The sequence below is a fragment of the Elephas maximus genome, chromosome 12 (genome assembly GCF_024166365.1).
Source record: "Elephas maximus indicus isolate mEleMax1 chromosome 12, mEleMax1 primary haplotype, whole genome shotgun sequence".
Taxonomy (NCBI): Eukaryota; Metazoa; Chordata; class Mammalia; order Proboscidea; family Elephantidae; genus Elephas; species Elephas maximus.
The window spans coordinates 68,969,636-68,989,742 of NC_064830.1; the positions used below are offsets into that span (position 1 = coordinate 68,969,636).

The 20,107-nt window shown below is 50.9% G+C and overlaps 1 protein-coding gene across 6 annotated transcripts in view; it reads left to right on the forward strand.

The window, feature by feature from the left end:
* Positions 1–18,899, forward strand: part of CIITA (class II major histocompatibility complex transactivator) — a 61,974-nt gene extending 43,075 nt beyond the window's left edge. For 5 of the 6 annotated variants that reach the window (XM_049902882.1, XM_049902883.1, XM_049902884.1 and 2 more), the window contains 10 exons: positions 2,058–3,702; positions 4,799–4,957; positions 6,065–6,136; positions 10,153–10,233; positions 10,780–10,872; positions 13,250–13,336; positions 16,308–16,391; positions 16,560–16,643; positions 17,384–17,481; positions 18,010–18,899. In XM_049902882.1, the coding sequence (XP_049758839.1) occupies positions 2,058–3,702; positions 4,799–4,957; positions 6,065–6,136; positions 10,153–10,233; positions 10,780–10,872; positions 13,250–13,336; positions 16,308–16,391; positions 16,560–16,643; positions 17,384–17,459 (2,381 nt within the window). In that variant the 3' untranslated portion in view covers positions 17,460–17,481; positions 18,010–18,899. The remainder of the gene's footprint in view (positions 1–2,057; positions 3,703–4,798; positions 4,958–6,064; positions 6,137–10,152; positions 10,234–10,779; positions 10,873–13,249; positions 13,337–16,307; positions 16,392–16,559; positions 16,644–17,383; positions 17,482–18,009) is intronic. The other variant, XM_049902888.1, reaches the window with a different exon arrangement.
* The last annotated feature ends 1,208 nt before the right edge of the window (positions 18,900–20,107 follow it).

Below are 20,107 nucleotides of genomic sequence, written 5' to 3' on the forward strand. Positions count from 1 at the left end.
CTACACATACTACTTAGTGACATTAACTTTGAGTTGTATAACTATTCTCACCCTCCTTTTCTGAGTTGTTCCTCCCATTAACATAAATTCACTGCCCCCTACAGTTTCTATCTAATCTTTCCAGTTGCTGTTGTCAGTTTGATCCCATACAGATAGTTCTTAAAAGAGCATAATGCTCAAGGCAGACATTTTTTTTTACTAGTTCAGCTAAACTATTACTTAGTTTTAAGAAGACTTCTGGGATATTTTTGACTTAAGGTTTAAAGATGATCTCAGGGCAATAGTTTCAGGAGTTCACTCAAACTTCATGGTTTCAGGAAGCCTGGAGTCCATGAGAATTTGAAATTCTGTTCTACATTTTCCCCCTTTTGATCAGGATTCTTCTATAGAGCCTTTGACCAAAATGTTCAATGATGGTAGCTGGGTATCACCCAGGTCTTCTGGTCTCATGGCAAAGGAGACAGTTGTTCACGGAAGCAATTAGCCACATATTCCACATCCTCCTTCTATTCTTGATTCTCCTTCTATCTCTGTAACAACAGAGGCAAATGAGACCAATTGTTGTGTCTTGGATGACCGCTTGCAAGCTTTTAAGACCCCAGGCACTACACATTGAAGTAGGAGGTAGGACAGAGGCACTAAACATTCTGTTAGGCCAATTAACTGAAATCCCCCATGAAACCATAACTCTAAACCTCCAAAACAAGAAACCAAATTCCATGAGGTTTTTGGTTTTACATAGCAGCCTTAGCAGCTACTCTTTTTTTTTTTTTTTTTGTCGTTGTAAATATATCTCACATAGTCCATCACTCATGGAAGTAATCAAGCCCATCTAGGTGTTGACATGTAGTTTGTGAGGCTGAGAGACTGAATGAGGGAAGAGTGGGCGACTGAGTGAGTAGGTGAATGAAGTTGATGGGTATGGGAGAAGGGTAGAAATAAAAGAGTATATAAGAGAAAGGCTGAATTACTAAGTGCTTACTCTGTGCAAGGTACTACTCTTGTTATTATCGTTAGTCACTCTCAAGTTGACGCCAGCTCATGGTAACCCCATATGTGCAGAGTACAGCTGTGTTCCATAGAGTTTTCAAGGCTGTGAACTTTTGGAAGCAAATCACCGGGCCTCTCTTCTGAGACTCCTCTGAGTGGTTTGAACCACCATCCTTTTGGCTAATAGTTGGATGCTTAAACATTTGTGCCACTTAGGGGCTCTGGTACTACTCTGAGCACTTAAAAAAAAAAAAAAAGCAGTTGCTATTGAGTTGATTCTGACACATGGTGGCCCATGTGTGTTAGAATAAAACTGTGCTTTGCAGGGTTTTCAGTGGCTAACTTTTTGGACATAAATTGCCAGACCTTTTTTCTGAGATGTCTCTGGGTTGACTCAAATCTCCAACCTTTTAGTTCACACCGAGTGCTTAACCATTTGTATCACCCAGGGATGCCTCAAGCACTTTAGATGTATTGAATCGTTGAAGTTACTAATGACCCTATGAAGAAGGCACTATTACTATCCCCATTTTACAGATGAAGAAACTGAGGCATAGTGGGGTACATAGCTTGCTCAAGATTACACTACTGCTATGTTACTGAATAAATAAAGGAATAAGTAAAGGAGTAAAAGAAGCGCATAGATAAATGAAGAAGAACAAAACCCATTGCCATCAAGTCAAACTCCAACTCATAGTGACCCTGTAGGACAGAGTAGAACTGGCCCACAGAGTTCCCAAGGCTGTAATATTTACGGAAGCAGACTGCCACATCTTTCTCCCACGGAGCAGCTGGTAGGTTTGAACTACTGACTTTTTGGTTAATAGCTGAGCACTTAACCATTGTACCACCAGGGCTCCTTAAATGAGGAAGAAGATGGGTGAATGAATGGCTGTGGGAATGAATGAATGCATGAGCAATTGTGTAGATGACTGAATGAGGCAGTCAAGGAAGAAGGCAGTAGAGGAAGACTGCATGGGGAATGGATGAAGAAGTAACAGTGGCAGGGTTGCCCTCATGGTGGGCATCCTATCACTCAGCACCCCCCTACCCCCTGGCCATTGCAGAGGCGGTGGAGCGCTTCTGCCACTTGCTGCGGGACCGGTACCTGTCTGAGCCCGCAGGCCTGGATGGCATCCTGGTGGAGGTGGAGCTGGTGCGGGCGCGGCTAGAGAGGAGCAGCAACAAGGGCCAAGAGAGGGAGCTGGCCACCCAGGACTGGTCAGAGCGGCAGCGGGCCCGCGAGGGTCTGGCGGAGGTGCTATTGGCTGCTGGTGACCACCGACGGCGGCGTGAGACACAGGTGATTGCCGTGCTGGGGAAGGCAGGGCAGGGTAAGAGCTGCTGGGCCCGGGCTGTGAGCCGGGCCTGGGCCCGTGGCCAACTGCCACAGTACGACTTCGTCTTCTACCTGCCCTGCCCCTGTTTGGACCATCCGGGGGACACCTACCGCCTGCAGGATCTGCTCTTCTCCCTGGGCCCACAGCCATCACCCACGGACGAGGAGGTCTTCCGTCACATTTTGAGGTGGCCCGACCGTGTGCTGCTCATCCTGGATGCCTTTGAGGAACTTGAAGCCCAAGACAGCTTCCTGCACAGTGCATGTGGCCCCCCGCCCACAGAACCCCGCTCCCTTCGGGGGCTGCTGGCCGGCCTCTTCCAGCGCAAGCTGCTCCGGGGCTGCACGCTGCTGCTCACCGCCCGGCCCCGGGGCCGCCTTGCCCAGAGCCTGGCCAAGGCCGACAGCCTGTTTGAGATGGCCGGCTTCTCCGCTGAACAGGCTGAGGCCTACGTGATGGGCTACTTTGAACGTTCAGCTGAGCACCAAGAAAGGGCCCTGAAGCTCATCCGTGGCCAGTCGTTCCTCTTCAGCCACAGCCACAGCCCCACACTGTGCCAGGCAGTGTGCCGGCTCTGTGAGGCCCTGGTGGGGCTGGACGAGAGGGCCCAGCTGCCCTCCACGCTCACAGAGGTCTTTGTTAGTCTGCTAAGCCCGGCTGCCCAGGATGGACCCCCAGGGGCCCTGATGAAGCTGGCCAAGCTAGCCTGGGAGCTGGGCCGAGGGCACCGCAGCACCCTGGAGGAGGCCCAGCTCCCGTCGGCGGAGGTCAAGGCCTGGGCCATGGTGAAAGGCCTGGTTCAAGCCTGCCCGGGGGCTCCGGGGGCCGAGCTGGCCTTCTCCAGCTTCCTGCTGCAGTGCTTCCTGGGAGCCGTGTGGCTGGCGCTGAGCAGTGAAATCAAGGACAAGGAGCTGCCACAGTATTTGGCGTTGACCCCACGCAAGAAACGGCCTTATGACAACTGGCTGGAGGGCGTGCCATGCTTCCTGGCTGGGCTGATCTTCCAGCCGTACTCCCACTGCCTGGGAGCCCTGGCTGGGCCGGCAGCAGCCACGCAGGTAGACAGGAAGCAGAAGGTGCTCATGCGGTACCTGAAGCGGCTACAGCCTGGGACATTGCCGGCCGGGCGGCTGCTGGAGCTGCTGCACTGCGTCCACGAGGCAAGGGATGCTGGGCTCTGGCAGCACGTGGTGTGTGGGCTCCCAGCCCACCTCTCCTTCCTGGGCACCCGGCTCACACCCTCTGACACCCACATGCTGGGCAGGGCCTTGGAGGCGGCTGGCCGTGACTTCTCCCTGGACCTCCGCAGTACTGGCATTGACCCCCCTGGACTGCAGAGCCTCGTGGGACTCAGCTGTGTCTCCCGTTTCAGGTGGGGGCAGGAGAGGGGCTCCTTTGGGTCAAGCACTTACTGTGGTCTTGATGCTGTACGTAGTGTTTGCTCTACGGGGTTTCGCTTAGTATATGTAGCAGGAGCAGGGGGAGGGGCAGAACTGATTTCTCCCATTTTTAAAAGGTGGAAGCTGAGGCTCAGAAAGGGTCAGTAGTTTGTCCAAGGCCAAACAGCCAGAAGAGGCAGCATGATTTACTCAACCAATCTTGGAAGTCCTGCTATGTGCCAGGAATGCCTCAGGTGGCACAAATGGTTTGCGCTTGACTACTAACCTAAAGGTGGAGGCTGAAACTCACCCAGCAGCTCCAAAGAAGAGAGGCCTGGTGATCTGCTTCCATAGAGACTGCAGCCAAGAAAACCCTACTGAGCAGTTCTACTTTGTAACACAGGAGTCGCCATGAGTTAGAATCATGTTGATGGCAATGGGTTTTTTTGTTTACATGCCAGGCACTAGGCCATGTCTAGACTCTAAGACTGATCTGGATTCAAATGCATTTTCTTCTCTCTGTCCTGTGAGCAAGCCACCATTTCTCATGCTTGCATTAAAGTCACAGCCTCCGTTTGGCCTCCCTGCCTCCATTCTCTCCTTCACTTCACTTTCCAGTCAGCCACCAGAGCAGTCTTCCCTGGACTCAGATCTGATCAGATCCCTCCTCTGCTTACAACCCTTCAGGTCACTCTACCACACTCAGGATGAAGTTACTTAATTCCTGAATTTGGCTCATTTAAGTCCTTCAGTAATCTGCATAATCACTAAACCCTAAACTCCAAAGAATCCCTCCTGTCTTCCTCCCAGACATACTTTACTCAAGCTGTAAGGTTCTACACAATTGTCGTGGTTCCAACAAGAATTTAGCTCTGAGCTTCCTGATGGTCAAAGTAAAAAGGGAAACAGAGCCACTGCAAGAGTTGAGCAAAAGGAGGAATCAGTAAGGGCTAGAGTGATCATAGAAGGCTTTCTGGAGAAGGTAGGGGTTGGGCTGAGGAAGGAAAGCATTTGACTAGGTAGGGAGGTCCCTTCATGAAGTGGTTTTGCCCAGTCGTGGTGCCTGGGTCTGAGACCCTCCCTCCACAGGGCTGGCCTGAGTGACACGGTGGGGCTGTGGGAGTCCCTGCAGCAGCGTGGGGAGGCCAAGCTACTCCAGGCAGCAGAGGAGAAGTTCACCATCGAGCCTTTCAAGGCTATGTCCCTGAAGGACGTGGAAGACCTGGGCAACCTCGTGCGGATCCAGAGGTGAGGGGGAGATGGATGAGGGGTATTGCTCCTCCCTGCCTTGCAGGTTGAAGGAGTGCAGGACCGAAAGTCAAGTTTGTCCTCAGCACTTTCAGCGCCTCCTCCCGTTGGTGACACCCTGTGCCCTCCCCCTGGGCAACGGTGACTCAGAACCTCTCACTGCAGTGGGCCACCCAAGCAGAGACCCCAGGACTTAAAGCTTTGTCCTACAGCCAAGGAGAAACTGTCTTAGTTTCTTAGGACTGCCATAACAAACACCACAAAGTGGGTGGCTTAAAACAACAGAAATTTTTGTCTCTCAGTTCTGGAGGTCAGCAGGCTGAATTCAAGGAGTCGGCAGGGCCACGTTCCCTCAGAAGGCTCTAGAGGGAGATCCTTCCTTGCCTCTTCCTAGCTTCTGGTGGTTCCTGGCAGTCCCTGGTGTTCCTTGGCCCATGTCTGCCTCTGTCTTCACATGGCCTTCTTTCCTGTATGCATATCTGTGTGTTCTCTCTTCTTATGAGGACACACCAGTCACTGGGTTTGAAGCCTACCCTACTCTAGTGTGACCTTATGTTAACTGATAACATCTTCAGAGACCCTATTTCCAAACAAGGTCACGTTCATGGACACCAGAGGTTAGGGCTTAAACATATCTTTTTGGGAGACACAATTCAACCAAAACTGAAGCTGTCCCCTGCTAGGAGTTAATAAGGCTGCCTTCTGCATCTAGTGACAGAAGCCGCACCTCTAGCCAGCCTTTGAGGAAGCAAGGACCAGTTCTGCCCCATTTTACAGATGGTAGAGATAAGGTCCAGGGCGCAGAAGAAACTTGAGCACAGAACAGGCTGTCTCGCTCATTACTTCACCACACATTTGAGCACCTACTATGTGCCCTCTGGGCTAGGTGCTGGTGCCTGCTCTGAGACTCTTTTCCACAAAACACATAGTCATCCCTGAATAATGTCTTTGTCCTGAGATATTTCTTTTCAGCAGGGCAGCAACAGCCCCTAGGACAGTACTCCTTTCGGGTAATTCTGGCCCCAGAGGCAGGTATCATGGAGAGATAGGTAGAGGCTCAGCACAGGTAAAGAGCCTGCTCCCCCTAACATCACCTCTTCTCTCTAGGACAAGGAGTCCCACAGAAGATGCTGCTGGGGAACTTCCTGCTGTCCGGGACCTAAAGAAGCTGGAGTTTGCGTAAGCAAAGGGGTGGTTTTTCTTCAGTGCTAACTCAGCTTGAGCTGCCAGAAGGGAGATGGGTCCTTAGAATCATTCGTACCCTCTAGCCAGCTTCCAGCAGCTGGGGATGGCTGGTCCGAACTACTGGTGGAGTTTTTTGGGTGGACACTACCTGGCCTATTTGCTGGTTAACATGCACATTTGCTTATTCATTCACTCATTGTGGGTAGTTATTGAGCACGTACTCTGTGCGAAGCTCCAGAATGACCAAGGCCCCTGTCCTCAAGGAGCTTACAGTCTAGCGTAAATAGACAGTTACCAGCTACTGTGATGAGTGGCAGGATGCATGAGGGTTGTAGAGCTCAGACTTGAGGGAGGCTAGGGGAGCTTCCTGGAGGAGGTGGTATCTGCATTGAACTTTGGCAAACAAGTCTGAGTGAGCCAGGTGGGGAGGCCATCAGGGGAAGAGGGGAAAAGATTTTCCAGGAATTGTCATCTTCCAGGGGTAGGAGAGGGCCCAGTGTGGCTCCTGCCCACGACCTCCCTTAGGAGGATGTAGCCGTGACCACCATTTGAGTCCTTTTCCCTGGTCTGCTCACAGACTGCACAATACCCGCTCTGCCTGAGCTTGCTCATTTCCAGACATACTTTATCTGAGCTAAGGTCCTACCTGATTGTAACAGTGCAACCAAGAATTTAGCACTGAGTTTTCTGGTAGCCAAAGCAAAAAGGGAAACAAACCACTGAGAGCTGAGAGACAGGAGGAACAAACAGGGGCTGGAGTGGTCAAGAAAGGCCAAGGGTTGAACTCCCCAGAGGAGCATAACAGCCCTGGTCAATACCACCTTCTAAACCCCAGATGTCTGGCCCACCCCAGGCCTTGGTTCTCAACCCTGGTTGCACATCAGATTTATTGATGCTTTGAACATGCAAACTCTCAGATCTCACTCTCTACCCAGGGGCCCAGACCAAGGAATCTCCCCCAGTTTGGAGAACCCATTTGAAATTTTGATGTACGGCTAGGGTAACCAACCATTTTGGCTTGTCCAGGACTGTCCTGATTTTAGCACTGAAAGTCTCACAGCCCAGAAAGCCCCTCAGTCCCAGGCAAACCAGGATGGTTAGCCACCCTAGTGCAACCAGGGCTGGGTGTTGCCATCCTTGGCAGTGCTGCCAGGGTGACAGAAATGGAGATTCAGTGAGCACTTGGTAGCCCAGCTGCACCTAGGCCACTGCCAAGGGGTAGTCCATGGGCACAGGGTCTGTGAGGGAGCAGCACTAATTATCATTATACTTAGGTCTGTCTGTCCGAACAAAGCCTTTCCACTTGCAAAGCACTTTCACCTCTATTGTCTCTCATGATCCTTTCTGGGGGCATTGTTATCTCTCCATTGTACAGATGCAGACACTGAGGCCTGGAGACTTTGAGTCATTTGTCGAAAGTCAGAGAAGTCAGATCAACTGAGCCCCAACAAAGGAAAATGCTAAATTAATGTTTGGTCCTAAATTAGTGTTGAGGTATAAAGTTTTCTAATGATGAGTGCATTTACACACACACACACACACACACACACATTTTAGATGTATGTGTGTATATATACGTATAACGTATACATACATTTAAAACACAAATACATACATGTATACAAATATACATACATGCTAAAGCTGGAACCTGTGTAAAGTAGAAACCTGTCAGAGAAGGACAACTCAAATTTTATTTTCCACTAAAACAAGCAATAGAAAAGTGGTAAGACTACACTCTGTCAAAGGTGGAAATCTTTTGAGATCTGGAAAAACAAGGCAGTCTCATTGAGTTCCAGCTCTTACAGGTTTCGCCGTATGTGTGTATGTATGTGTATGTGTGCATAGTGGTTAAGAGCTATGGCTGCTGACCAAAAGGTTGGCAGTTAAATCTACCAGCTGCTCCCTGGAAACCTTATGGGACAGTTCTGCTCTGAACTATAGGGTCACTATGAGTTGGAGTCGACTTAACAGCAACGAGTTTGGGTTTTTTTTGTATATGTACATACATATATGCACATATATATGTAGGAACCCTGGTGGCATAGTGGTTAAGAGCTATGGCTGCTAACCAAAAGGTTGGCAGTTCAAATCCACCAGGCACTCCTTGGAAACCATATGGGGCAGTTCTACCCTGTGTGTGTGTATATATATATATATACACACACACACACACATACACACACACATATATATACGTGCATATAGAGAGAGAGAGAGAGAGCCCTAGTGGTGCAGTCAAAGTGCTTGGCTGCTAACCAAAATGTTGGCAGTTCGAAATCCACCAACCACTCCAGGGGAGAAAGATGTGGCAGTCTGCTTCCATAAAGATTTATAGCCTTGGAAACCCTATAAGGCAATGGCAGTGTGTTTTGTTTGATATATATATATGTATAGAACCCTGGTGGCACAGTGGTTAAGAGCTCGGCTGCTAACCAAAAAGGTCAGCAGTTCGAATCCACCAGCCGCTCCTTGGAAACCATCTGGGGCAGTTCTACTGTGTCCTGTAGGGTTGCTGTGAGTCCAAATCAATGCAACAGCAACAGGGGTGGTTTTGGTTTTTTATGTATACATGTGTATATGTATTCATATACAAATATTTATGTATAATCACATTAATCTCAAGAGCTGCTCTGGGAGACAGTCATTATCTTACCCATGTTACGAATGGAAAAGCTGAGGCCCAGTGAGGTTAAGTGATTGGTCCAAGGCCACCAGGGGAGCTGATCACTGCTGCCCTGTCCCCCAGAAGCCTCAGAAAAGGCCAGGCGTCTCTTGTTTTGAACAGAGATAAGGTGCCTTATTTGTGCAGAGGTAAAAATATTGCTGAAAGAGGAAATGTGTGAAAACCATCACCGAAGGCCCCTCCTGGCTATGAATTATTTTCAGCATAAAAAGCCCCTAGTTCAGGGCCGGAACTATGCTCTGGGGAACAGCAGCTGTGAGTGGAACAGCCTAGAAGCAGGAAACCAGCCACTTGTGGGCAGGAAGCCCTGCAAAGATTCCGAGGAAGGAAGGAAGGAAGGAAATGCTATTTTGGTGTCTCCTCTGGCAGTCACTGTGCAGGGCACCTCATAGGCCTCATCCTACCCAGCAGATTGGGCCACTCAGCTGCTCAGAGGCCTTGCAGTGGATCCCCTTGTATGCAGGACTCTTCCTGCAATAGCCCCCATTTACCTCCTCAACCTTATCCATTGTACTCCATGAGGCCCACCCCAGCCCAGCCACAGGGGCCTCCTTGCTGCTTTGCACCCTCACCAGGCTTGATCCTGCTGCAGGGCCTTTGTGCTGGCTGTGGCTTTGCCTGGAACGTTTTTTCCCCAGACATCTACACAGCCCATGCCCTCACCTCCTTGGGGTCTTTACTCTAATGTCATCTTGGTGAGGCCTGTTCGGCAAGTACAATCTGTACTCCCTCTCTTTTCTCCATGTTGCCCTCTTGCTATCTGACACACCAGATAGTTTACCATTTCTTTGATGACCTGTCTTCCCCACTGGAATATCAGCTCCATGAGGGTATTTTTGTCCGTTTTGCTCACAGCTGTCTCCACAGGGCCTGGCACCTAATAGGGAAGCAATACCTATTTGATGAATGAATTTCTTAACGCTTCCAACAACCTCATAAGTTTGGGCTAAATATTCGAGGAGGCAGAGACTCAGGTGAAGGGATTTGCCCTCAGCCCCAGAGGAAGTCCAAGGCAGAGCCAGGATTCAAATGCTTGCGTGTGCTGGGAGGAGAGAGAATTGGGTCCCCTCTCACATATGAAAACCGGGGAGCCTCCAGCTGGGAGCTCAGCTGGCTGCTTGAGGGGCTTTGTGAAACCTGCCCTGAAGGGAAGGGACAGTGGCCCCACCAGATGGAGGTGGTGGGGGATAAGGGCTGGGAAGATAGGTAAGGGGAGGAACCTCGGACCAGGCCTGGCTTTTGTGTCCTGGTCTCCATCCACGCTGGGGCAGAATTGAGGGGCCATGACTGTTTCAGGGTCTCACCCCTGCTCTTTGTTTCCTAGGCTGGGCCCTGTCTCAGGCCCTCAGGCTTTCCCCAAACTGGTGATGATCCTCACAGCCTTTTCTTCCCTCCAGCACCTGGAGTGAGTATAGACCCTGGACTGGTGTTCCTCCTTGCCCTGACCTTGGGCTTTGACATCCCCAACCCTGCTCCCAAGGCACATGCAGAGAGAAGGCCCTTCTCTCTGTCCCTTTCTCTTTCCTCTGCTGCTTCCCCAGTGTGGCACGAGTCACCCCATGACCCCACTGCAGGGAAGGGACAGTAGATGGGAACCACCAGTAATAAAAACATTTGGACCCTTGCCCTCTGTGGCCTCCCTTGCTGCTCCCAGCAACCCCATCAGGGAGGTGGGGTAGGGGGCGTGCCCCCCTTTACAAGTGAGGAAATTGAGGCTCAAAGGGGTCCAGGAAGTTGCCCAAATTCACAGGGCTCCTAAGGACAAATCAGGGGGTCAACCCCACCAGGAGCAGAACCTCGTCCCCCAGCTCTCTGACTGGTGCCCTGGAGCCAGCTGTTAGCCTACAGTGTAAACAGGGCTGGAGGGACAGAGGGGTCCGGTGTCAGGGGAGGAGGGGTCAGGTAACCTCCTGGACACTGGCTGATGGCCCCCATCTGATTCCATCTGCAGCCTGGACTCACTGAGTGAGAACAAGATTGGGGACAAAGGTGTGGCACAGCTCTCCACCACCTTCCCTCAGCTCAAGGCTCTGGAAACGCTCAAGTAAGTGGACCAGGCCTGCCCTTCCTGCTGCATCTGAACCCCAAAGCCCAGCTGGCTTTTTTTATTTTTTCATTCACTTATCTATTGAGTCATTCATCCACTCAATCAATCATTCACTCATTTAGTCACTCATCTATTTGTTACAGGGCAGGGCTTCCCAGCTCGGGACTAAGCTCCGCTTAGGTTCTTACTTTCTTCTGACTAAGAGTGACCAGGAGAGGCTCAGTGGTTCTACGTGAACAAAGGTTTATTAGGGACAGAAAGGAAGTAAAAGCCTCGCAAGGGAGAGAGGGAGAGGGGTTTCACCTACGCTAGCCTCCAGTCTCTCACTGGACAAAGGATTCCCTAGGGCTTATAAAAGTTTTTAGATGGGAAAAAGGTATTATCTTTATTCATTAGATGGGTGGAGATTTCTAGGAGAAGGGGAGGGATTATGAAAATCAAACACGCATATAGTTAGAATTCAAGATGGACTTCCTCGCAGAGGTTGCTGGAACCAAGATGGAGTCTGTCACAAAGGCTGCTGGGAAGTTGAACAGAAATTATTCTGGGATGCTATATATGTGTGATGCCTCTGGGTCTTGGTCCGAGCCCCAGCGAGGGGTCCCTGCTCGTGTTTGTCTCATGTGGAAGATCATTCATAGGCCACGTTGACCTTTACTGCGCACGCTCTGCACCTGGCGAGGCCTTGAAAAACAACTCAGGAAGGTTATCAGTAATTTATAGCTGGTCAAGCACACAGGGCCTTGAAATGTAGCCCCTTATCTTGTCTAAGCCCCTAGTTTGTTAATTGCAAGTAGTTCTCAGGTGCCAGCAGCAAAAGCTATATGATGGTCTGCACTTAGGGTTAGATTTAATTTTAGCTGGTTGAGCACACAGGGCCTTGAAATGTAGTTCTTACTTAATTCAGCCATATTCACTCATTTAATCATTTTGCTCATTCATTCATCCAACCAGTGAGTGGTTACTCATTCAGTCACTTCATTTGTTTAATGATTCAATGATTTAGTCATCCAGTGACTCATGTTCAATCATTTAATAAACAACAGGCACCGTTCTAGGCCCTGGAGAGCCAGCTTTGAACAAAACAAAGCCCCTGACTTCAGAGATCTTAAATTTTAGTGAGGAGAGACAATCAACAAGCAAACGAATGAATCTGTAATTATAAAGTATACGGTAATAAAGATAAACAATGTTTACTGGCAGAAAATTACATGTGTGGGTGAAACAGGAGAGGTAGATTGGGATGTGGAAGTAAAACACTCTTGTCAAAGCAGTACATTTGAATTTTTTTTAAATGTCCTGGGCTTTGGCAAGTTGAAGATGAATAAGATAAAGGAGGATCAACAGGATATTTTATTGAACCTAGAGAGTACCATCAAAATCTGACCACATTTCCTTTCATAACCGTGGTAAGGAGGCCCCAGAATTCACCAGAATTCACTGAGCAATTTCCTTGATTGTAGGACACTGAGACATCTCTAGTGTTTTATACTGTTCCAGGTAACACTGTGAACAAACTGGACTTCCCTCCCTCACTCCTTCTTTCCTTCCTTCCTTCCTCCTTACCTTCCTCCCTTTCTCCCTCCTCCTTCCTTCCTTTCTCTCTCTCTTTTCCCCCAGGATTAGGCAACATTTCATCCTGTACACATAAGGTTTAAGGAGCCCTGGTGGTGCAATGGCTAAGCAGTTGGCTGCTAACAAAAAGGTTGGCAGCTGCATGGGAGAAAGACCTGGCTATCTACTTCCGTAAAGATTTACAGCCTAGAAAACCCTATGGGGGCAGTTCTACTCTGTCACACGGGGTTGCTATGGGTAAAAATCAACTCCATGGAACCTAACAACAACAACAACATACATAAATTGCTATGAGTCTGAGCTGACTTGATAGCACCTAACAACGACAAAGTATTTATTGAGCACCTACTATGTGCTTGGCACTGCTATAGGCACGGGGTACAGCAATGAACAAAACAGACCGACTCCTCTCCTCATGGAGCCCACGGTCTGAGCAGGGAGAGAGGCCTTCTAAAACACCACGAGCACTTGTTTAATTACAGTGTGGAAAGTGGTCCACAGGGAAGAGAGGGAGTGCTATGAAATCATAAAAAGGGTGGAGAGGGGAGAGCCAGTCCCCTCTCTGCACCCTTGCCCTGGCATCCCACTCTGCCGCAGGAGTTAGTCCACGGCACCATTCCTGTTTCCTTACCCATGGCTCTCACTGAGGCCGATTGTAATGTAGTACTTGGTGCAATGGGTCACCCTGTGTGGAAAGGAGTGCCCACAGCAGGCCTCATTCAAGCCCAGGGTGGATGGATGCCTGAGGGGGAGAGGATCCAAGTTGGGTCCTGACCCCTTTCCTGCTGTGTCCTGGCAGCCTTTCCCAGAACAACATCACTGACGTGGGTGCCTGCAAGCTTGCTGAAGCCCTGCCCTCACTGGCTGCATCCCTCCTCAGGCTGAGGTGAGTGGGTCTGGTCATGGGGTCAGGTGCTGAGCTGGTGGGCTAGGGGTGCAAAGTCCGACACTGGGAGCCTAGAAGCAACACTACAGGTGGTACCACGGCATTGCTCCATTCCTTACAGGGAGCCATCTACCAAGAATCCATTGTGAATACCACTCACCTGGGGTTGCACAACACAATGTTCTGAACATGACCTTGGGGAAAACAGCATTTGACAAGTCCTGGGCAAGTTGCTTCCTCTTTCCATGCCTCTGTTTTCTCATCTGGAAAATGGGAACCATCCCAATACCCTCCTCAGAGAGTTAAATCAGGCTCCCGTGTAAAACGCTTGGCCTAGCCCTAGCCCTGGTGTACAATAAATATCAGCCCTCTTCCCCCAGGGGAGCCCTGGTGGAACAGTGGGTTAGATGTTCGGCTGCTAACTCAAAGGTGGGCAGTTCAAATCCCCCAGCTGCTCCTTGGAAACCCAATGGGGCAGTTCTACTCCTTCCAATAAGGTCGCTTTGAGTTGGAATGGACTTGATGACAACGGGTTTTTTTTTGGTTTCTTTAAAAAAAAAAAAAAAATTTTTTTTCAAATTTTTTCTGGAGTCCATAGCTGGCTTCTGAAAAGCTGACTCTAGTCACTCACGCTTGAGTAAGTCCTTACACTGCCACCTTCTGGTGGGCCCTGGGGTAGCACCTCTTGCTTTTGGGTATTTTACTTCTAGCTCAGCCCCTGGTGGTACCAAGACTCAGGACTTGCCCAATGCCTCATGGCTAATGAGGGGCCAAGCTTGGTCCAGAGCCCAAGTTGTTCAACTCAGCTTGCCAGCTCTCCTCCCTCCCCAAACTGGGGGAAACATTCCTCCCCTCCCTCCAACCCTCACCACTGGCCTAGGATAGCTGGAGTCTCAGGGAGAAGGCATCTAGTCCATCTAGTTATTGAGTCACCCATCATTTATCCTTCCAACCAGGGCCAGGACATGCAGCTGTACAGGTTGTGTACTGCACAGCTCGTAATTTATGTGATTGGCATCCTGAGAGTTGTGCAGGACATCCAATATTTAACACTCACCACGGCCCGGAATCTATGCTGGGAACTACGATACAGCTATGAGTAAGACAGAGGTGGTTCCTGCTTTCGAGTTTCTCGTATATAAGCAAGTAAATATATGCATAAGTAGAAGATTTTACTGTAGTGATTCATGCTGGGAAGGAAACCAAAGAGGGCCCAGGGGAGTACGGTGGGAAGTATCACATTCACTAGGGAGCTTGGGCACCTCTGAGGAGGCGATTCTTTTGTGAGACCCAGAAAGTGAAGAGGAGCTGGCTGTGGGAAGCTCTCCAGGAAAAGCATTCTAGGGAGAGGGAACAGCAGGTGCAAAGACCCTGAGGTAGAAAAGAGTTTGGTTCTTTGAGGGCCAGAAGGGCTGTGGTGGCTGGCATGTAGTGAATGAGGGACAGAAGACAGGAGGGGAGGTGGGAGAGGCCAGTAGAGGCCAAATCATGCAGGGGATCCTCGTAGGGCAGGGGGAGCTTTTGGAGGTTGTTTTTTTAGCGTGCGGAGAAGCAGGTGGGGCAATTTACACTTATGAAAACATTTCCTGGAACCTAAGACGCCATCATCCGTTGTAAGACACCTTTATTTTGCATGCCATCAAGAGAACAAAAAGCTGCTAATTAAACTATGACACTCCACTGGTTACAAGACACATCCTGGTCCTGCTGATACTAAAGTGTGAATAATGTGCTTCTGGGCATCAGCGGAATAGGCTAAGATTACTCTCCCTGTGAGGTGGAGGTAGAGCCTCCTGCATTCTAAGACCCACCCCAGGAAGAGACAGCGAATCCCCTGCCTGGTTCCTGCCCGGGTTTATCCTGGATCCACTTTGCTGCAGTGCAGACCTGCTACTTTTACAAGCACCCTGGCAGGCCATGGAGCCCAGTGGCCCTGAGGCTGTCACACACCAGATCAGAACAGTGGTGGCAGGCCCAGCACCTGGCCTGTTAACAGAATGCTGGTCGTGAGCATTCAGCCTGCTCGGCACCAACAACGCCCTCATGCTATTTTTGATGCTGCTAATGATGGCTGTGTGTACATTGCAGAAGCCCGAGCTGGCCCAGTGACTCAAGATCCTTACTTCCCTACCGCAAATGCTGGTCACGTCTTAGGGCAGAGTCTCACAAATAGCCCTGTGTGGTGGTCATTATCTAAGCACGTTTAACTCATTCCACGTGCTGGGCCCTGTTCCAGGTGCTTTACCAGCATGAACTTGTTTACTCCAACCCACAATTTACTCTATGGTTGTTGTTAGGTGTTGTCGAGCCAATTCTGACTTATAGCCACCTTACGTGACCCAGTAGAACTATCCCATAGGGTTTCCTAGGCCCTGGTGGCACAGTGGTTAAGCACTTGACTGCTGACCAAAAGGACAGCGACTCAAATCCAGCAGCTGCTCCCCAGTAGAAAGATACGGTGGAGTGATCCAGTAAAGATTATAGCTTTGGAAACCTTACAGGGCAGTTCTGCTCTGTCCTATAGGGTCGCTATGAGTTGGACTTGGCTGGACAGCAATGGGGAATCTTTATGGAAGCAGATCACCAGGTCTTTCTCCCAAGGAGCCACTGGGTATGTTCTAACTGCCAACATTTTGATTAGCAGCTAAGCACTCAGCTGTTGCACCACCAAGGCTCCTTCCCACAATTACTCTATTATCCCCATTTTATGGATGAGCAAACTGAGACACAGAGGAGTTAAGTGACTTGCCCAAGGTGACATAGGCAGGAAGTAGCAGAACAGGGATGTGAACCTGGGAAGTTGTCCTCCCAAGAGCTTCCATACTCTCAGCCGTTCCTCTCAGTCCTGCTACTTCCCTGGACTCACTGCATGACCATGGTGAAGCCTTGGCTGCCCCTTCTGTAAAATGGGGACAGTAATCCTGGTTGGGCGTGGATCCCTAGTCCCTCTGCTAATCTCTGTTTCCGGCAGCCTGTACAATAACTGCATCTGCGATGTGGGAGCCAAGAGCCTGGCCCACGTGCTTCCTGACATGGTGTCCCTCCGGGTGCTGGAGTGAGTATGGCAGCCTGGGCAGTGGGTGGCAGGGGCCCAGGGTTTGGGGAGGCCAGGGGTTCCCCACTGGGCTGGGGTCAAGTTGTCATGCCTGGGCATGTTGGCCTTGGTCTGGGGCTGGATGGTCTCCAGGGCCAGCCCAGGCCCAGGATGGATTTCTCTCTCCAGTGTCCAGTACAACAAGTTCACGGCTGCTGGGGCCCAGCAGCTCACTGCCAGCCTGAAGAAGTGCCCTCATGTGGAGACGTTGGCGTAAGTCTTGGCAGCCCTGGCACATGGAGAGCTACCCTCTCTCCAGGCGTTCAGGTCATTGTGCTGCCCCTGAGTTCTAATCCTGCTCCACCCCTCACCTACGTGTGACCCTGGGCATGCAGATACTTCACCTCACTGACCCCTGGATCTTCATCTGTAAAATGGGGGTGAATATAACATCTACCCCCAAGCAGTTTTGTGACGTTTAAATTAGTCAGGACACCTAACAGTGTCTGGCACATGAAAATGTTCAGTAAATGCTATATTAGGTTGAACCATATGAAATTGCCTGTATCCAATCATTTTGACCTACAAAATTGGCAGTTTTGTATAGTTCAAACTAGTTTATTGTTGTTGTTATTTTTACTATTATTACTATTAAGCCTCCATGAAGTCTCATGGTCTAATGGTACTATACACTCTTTCAAAGCATGTTCATCTTCATAATAACTTGCATCTTCTAAGATAATAAGGAGGGTCATATAAGACCCATTTTACAGATGGAAGAATAAGGCACAGATATGTTAACTAACTCTGTTGAGGCCACACAGCAAACCAGCAGTGGAAACAGATCTAGAGAAAGGGGTTTCCAGGCTGAGGTTTCCACTTTTCCCACAACCCCGCCCCGGTCTGCTTCCTGATAGGTGGAACGTTCCCGGGGTCCTAGGCTGGGTGGGAGGAGGGACTTGGGGCAGGTTGCACCCTGGCCTCTGCCTCGCATCCCCCATCTGCCCTTGCAGGATGTGGACACCCACCATCCCATTTGGTGTCCAGGAGCACCTACAGCAGCTGGACTCACGGATCAGCCTTCGGTGACCTCAGCTGAGCCTCGGACAAGGTAACTGGGTTGGGCCCAGGAGGGAGAAAGGCTGCCCCCCACCTCAGGTCAGTGTCTCTGGGAAGGCAGGGCATCAGGTGGGTGCTGGGTGATACCATCAGGGACCTCCCCCGTCTTCATGCTGGGCTTGGAGGAATGGCATAACGACTTTGAGGACTTGGGTCCTGGGAATCGTCCCTGTGGTCAGGCTTGGAGACTGGAGGGAGGACAGGATGAATCAGGCCGTCCATGTCCCACAGCTCTTAGTATTGGGAAACTCTTCCTTCGGGGACTTCCGAGGCATTCTTGCTGCCTTCTGAGCCTGTGCTGGCTGGCCCTGATGTCCCCGGGTTCATCCTCATAGCAACATGCTCTCTAAGTTTCCTGCCTCTCCCTGTGCAATGACTGCCCACCCTTGCCATGCTCCCCCCAGTCCTCCCCCCACATGCCGGATGGCCCCGCCCCGCATGCCCACTGTTTTCTCCACCCTGACCTTGAACAACATGCTCCCTGCTTCCTGGCTCACCTCCCTCTCTTGACTTCCCACAGCATGTTCCGAGGTCACTGACCACTCTGCACCTTGGACTGATTGGCTGTGGACACAGCTCTCCTCCGGCGTCTCCCACACGCCTTGGTGTCCTGGCGTCCAGGCTCAGGGCTGACCCCAGCCCCACTGCTGAGTGAGCCATGTCCTGCTCTGCTGACAGGCCCTAGCCGGCTCCAGGCTCCTTTTGGGCCTAGACTGATGCCAGGCTCACCACTGAGGCTGCCTGCTCAGCAGCTGTGCGGCCAGGCCAGAGAGAGGGCCCAAGGCAACAAACTCTTGCCTCCCCAGGCCGGTGCCCGCTGGGGAGGAAGCATCTCTCCAAGCAGACACCCTGACAGGGTGTGCCTGGAGCTCTGGAAGCAGCAGAGGGCAGCCTAGCCTGCCAGTTCCCCGAGCCCTGACATGATGCGCCGGGATCCACGGCAGCTGGTTTCTGTCGGTGGGACTCAGTTTTGCACTTTGTTTGCCAGAGGCCAAAGCCAGGCCTGGCCAGCTGCACTTGGCCTTGGCAGGAAACAGCTAATGATACACTAATGGGGGCGAGGAGGAGACTGGTACCATATCTGCCTTTTTGCCTTTGTATCCTGTCTTTTTTCACTACATTATAAAAGTTTCATTTAATCCCACAGGCAGGTCCATGTTTGAGTTTATTCCATGATCAGCATTTTGGGGCCCACCATTCCAGTTGTCTAATGTATAAAAAACCACCACAGAATACAGTGGCTTAAAACCACTTCTCACACATCTGAAATCTGGGCAGGGCTTGGTGGGGATAGCTCATCTCTGTCCCCCCTAGAGGCAGCTGGGGCAGCTGGAAGGCTAGAGCTGGGGTCACCCGAAGGCTTGGTCCCTGGCATCATGTCTGGCACTCAGTGCTGGCTGTTGGTTGGGGCCTTAGTTCCCCTAAGGAGCTGCCACCTGGGGTCCTCTCCATGTGGTCTCTCCATGCGTGGTAGCTTAGGCTTCCTCATGGCATTGTGGTTGAGTTGAAGGTGTGGGGAGAAGGGAAAGGGGAAAGGAGGGAGAGGGAGAGAGACAGAGAAGGGAAGGGAGACAAGATGAGGGGAAGGGTGTATCCTTTTTATAACGTAGCCTCCAGTCACCCAGCATCACTTGGATCATACTCTATTGGCCAGTTTGCCAGGGGCCACCCCCTCCTCCCAGCACACACCTATCCACAAGCACACACGTGCACCCCAGAGTACACCTTGGCTTAAGTCCTATGTTTTCTGAAAGTATTTTCTTTGTGGCTTCCTTTCCAAGATTTGGTGGAAAATTTATTATTTGGGGATCAGAGAGGTTCAAGTGCCGCAAGCCGTTCACAAAGGGAATGTTTTCCTCTGCCTTGACATACCACTCTATCCTGGGAGCCGGTTCTGAGCCAAGTTGGACTGCTGCCTTGGCTGCAGTGAGCCTGGAAAGGACTTGGTAGCTCCGCTCTCCACCCAGAGCTGCCTGCTCAGCTGCTGTCCTCACTCAGGCAGGGCCTGCTGTCGGAAGCCTGACTCGGGAGAGCGTGGCTCTCTGGGTGACAATGGGAGCTGTCTATCCGATCCCGGTGTGCAGCCCTACAGCTTGATCAGCCTGCTTCCCAAACTCCCTTCCTGTGCCAGGAAGTGGCAGTCGGGGTCTGGAGGATTAGAAGGGTTTAGGCCTGCCTGCCCATTGGCAATCTTGGCATAGGTGGGTGCTTCCGCCTTGGCACAGCTGCAAAGAGCATCAGGAGTTACAGCCCAGGCTTGGATTTAATAGCCCAGGTGTCACTCCTCAGTGTCCCTGTACTCCTGGACTCCACATGGGCGTGGGCACCCAGGCACTCTCTGAGGCTGTGCTTGCTGTGACTCGAGTCTCCCGTGCCACTAGCCAGGAGAGCAGGCGCTCCCGTACCCGTTACTTTGGGTCTATCAGAGAGGACTAAGCTGAGGCCAGAGGCTACGATTATTAACAGCAATACTTTTTCAATGATGTCGTCGTTGTGAGTTGCTGTAGAGTTGGCTCTGACTTGTGAGGGCTTCATGTGCTATAGAACAAAGCATCGACCAGTCCTGCACCATCTTCACGATCTGTGGTATACTCGAGCCCATTGTCGCAGCCACAGAC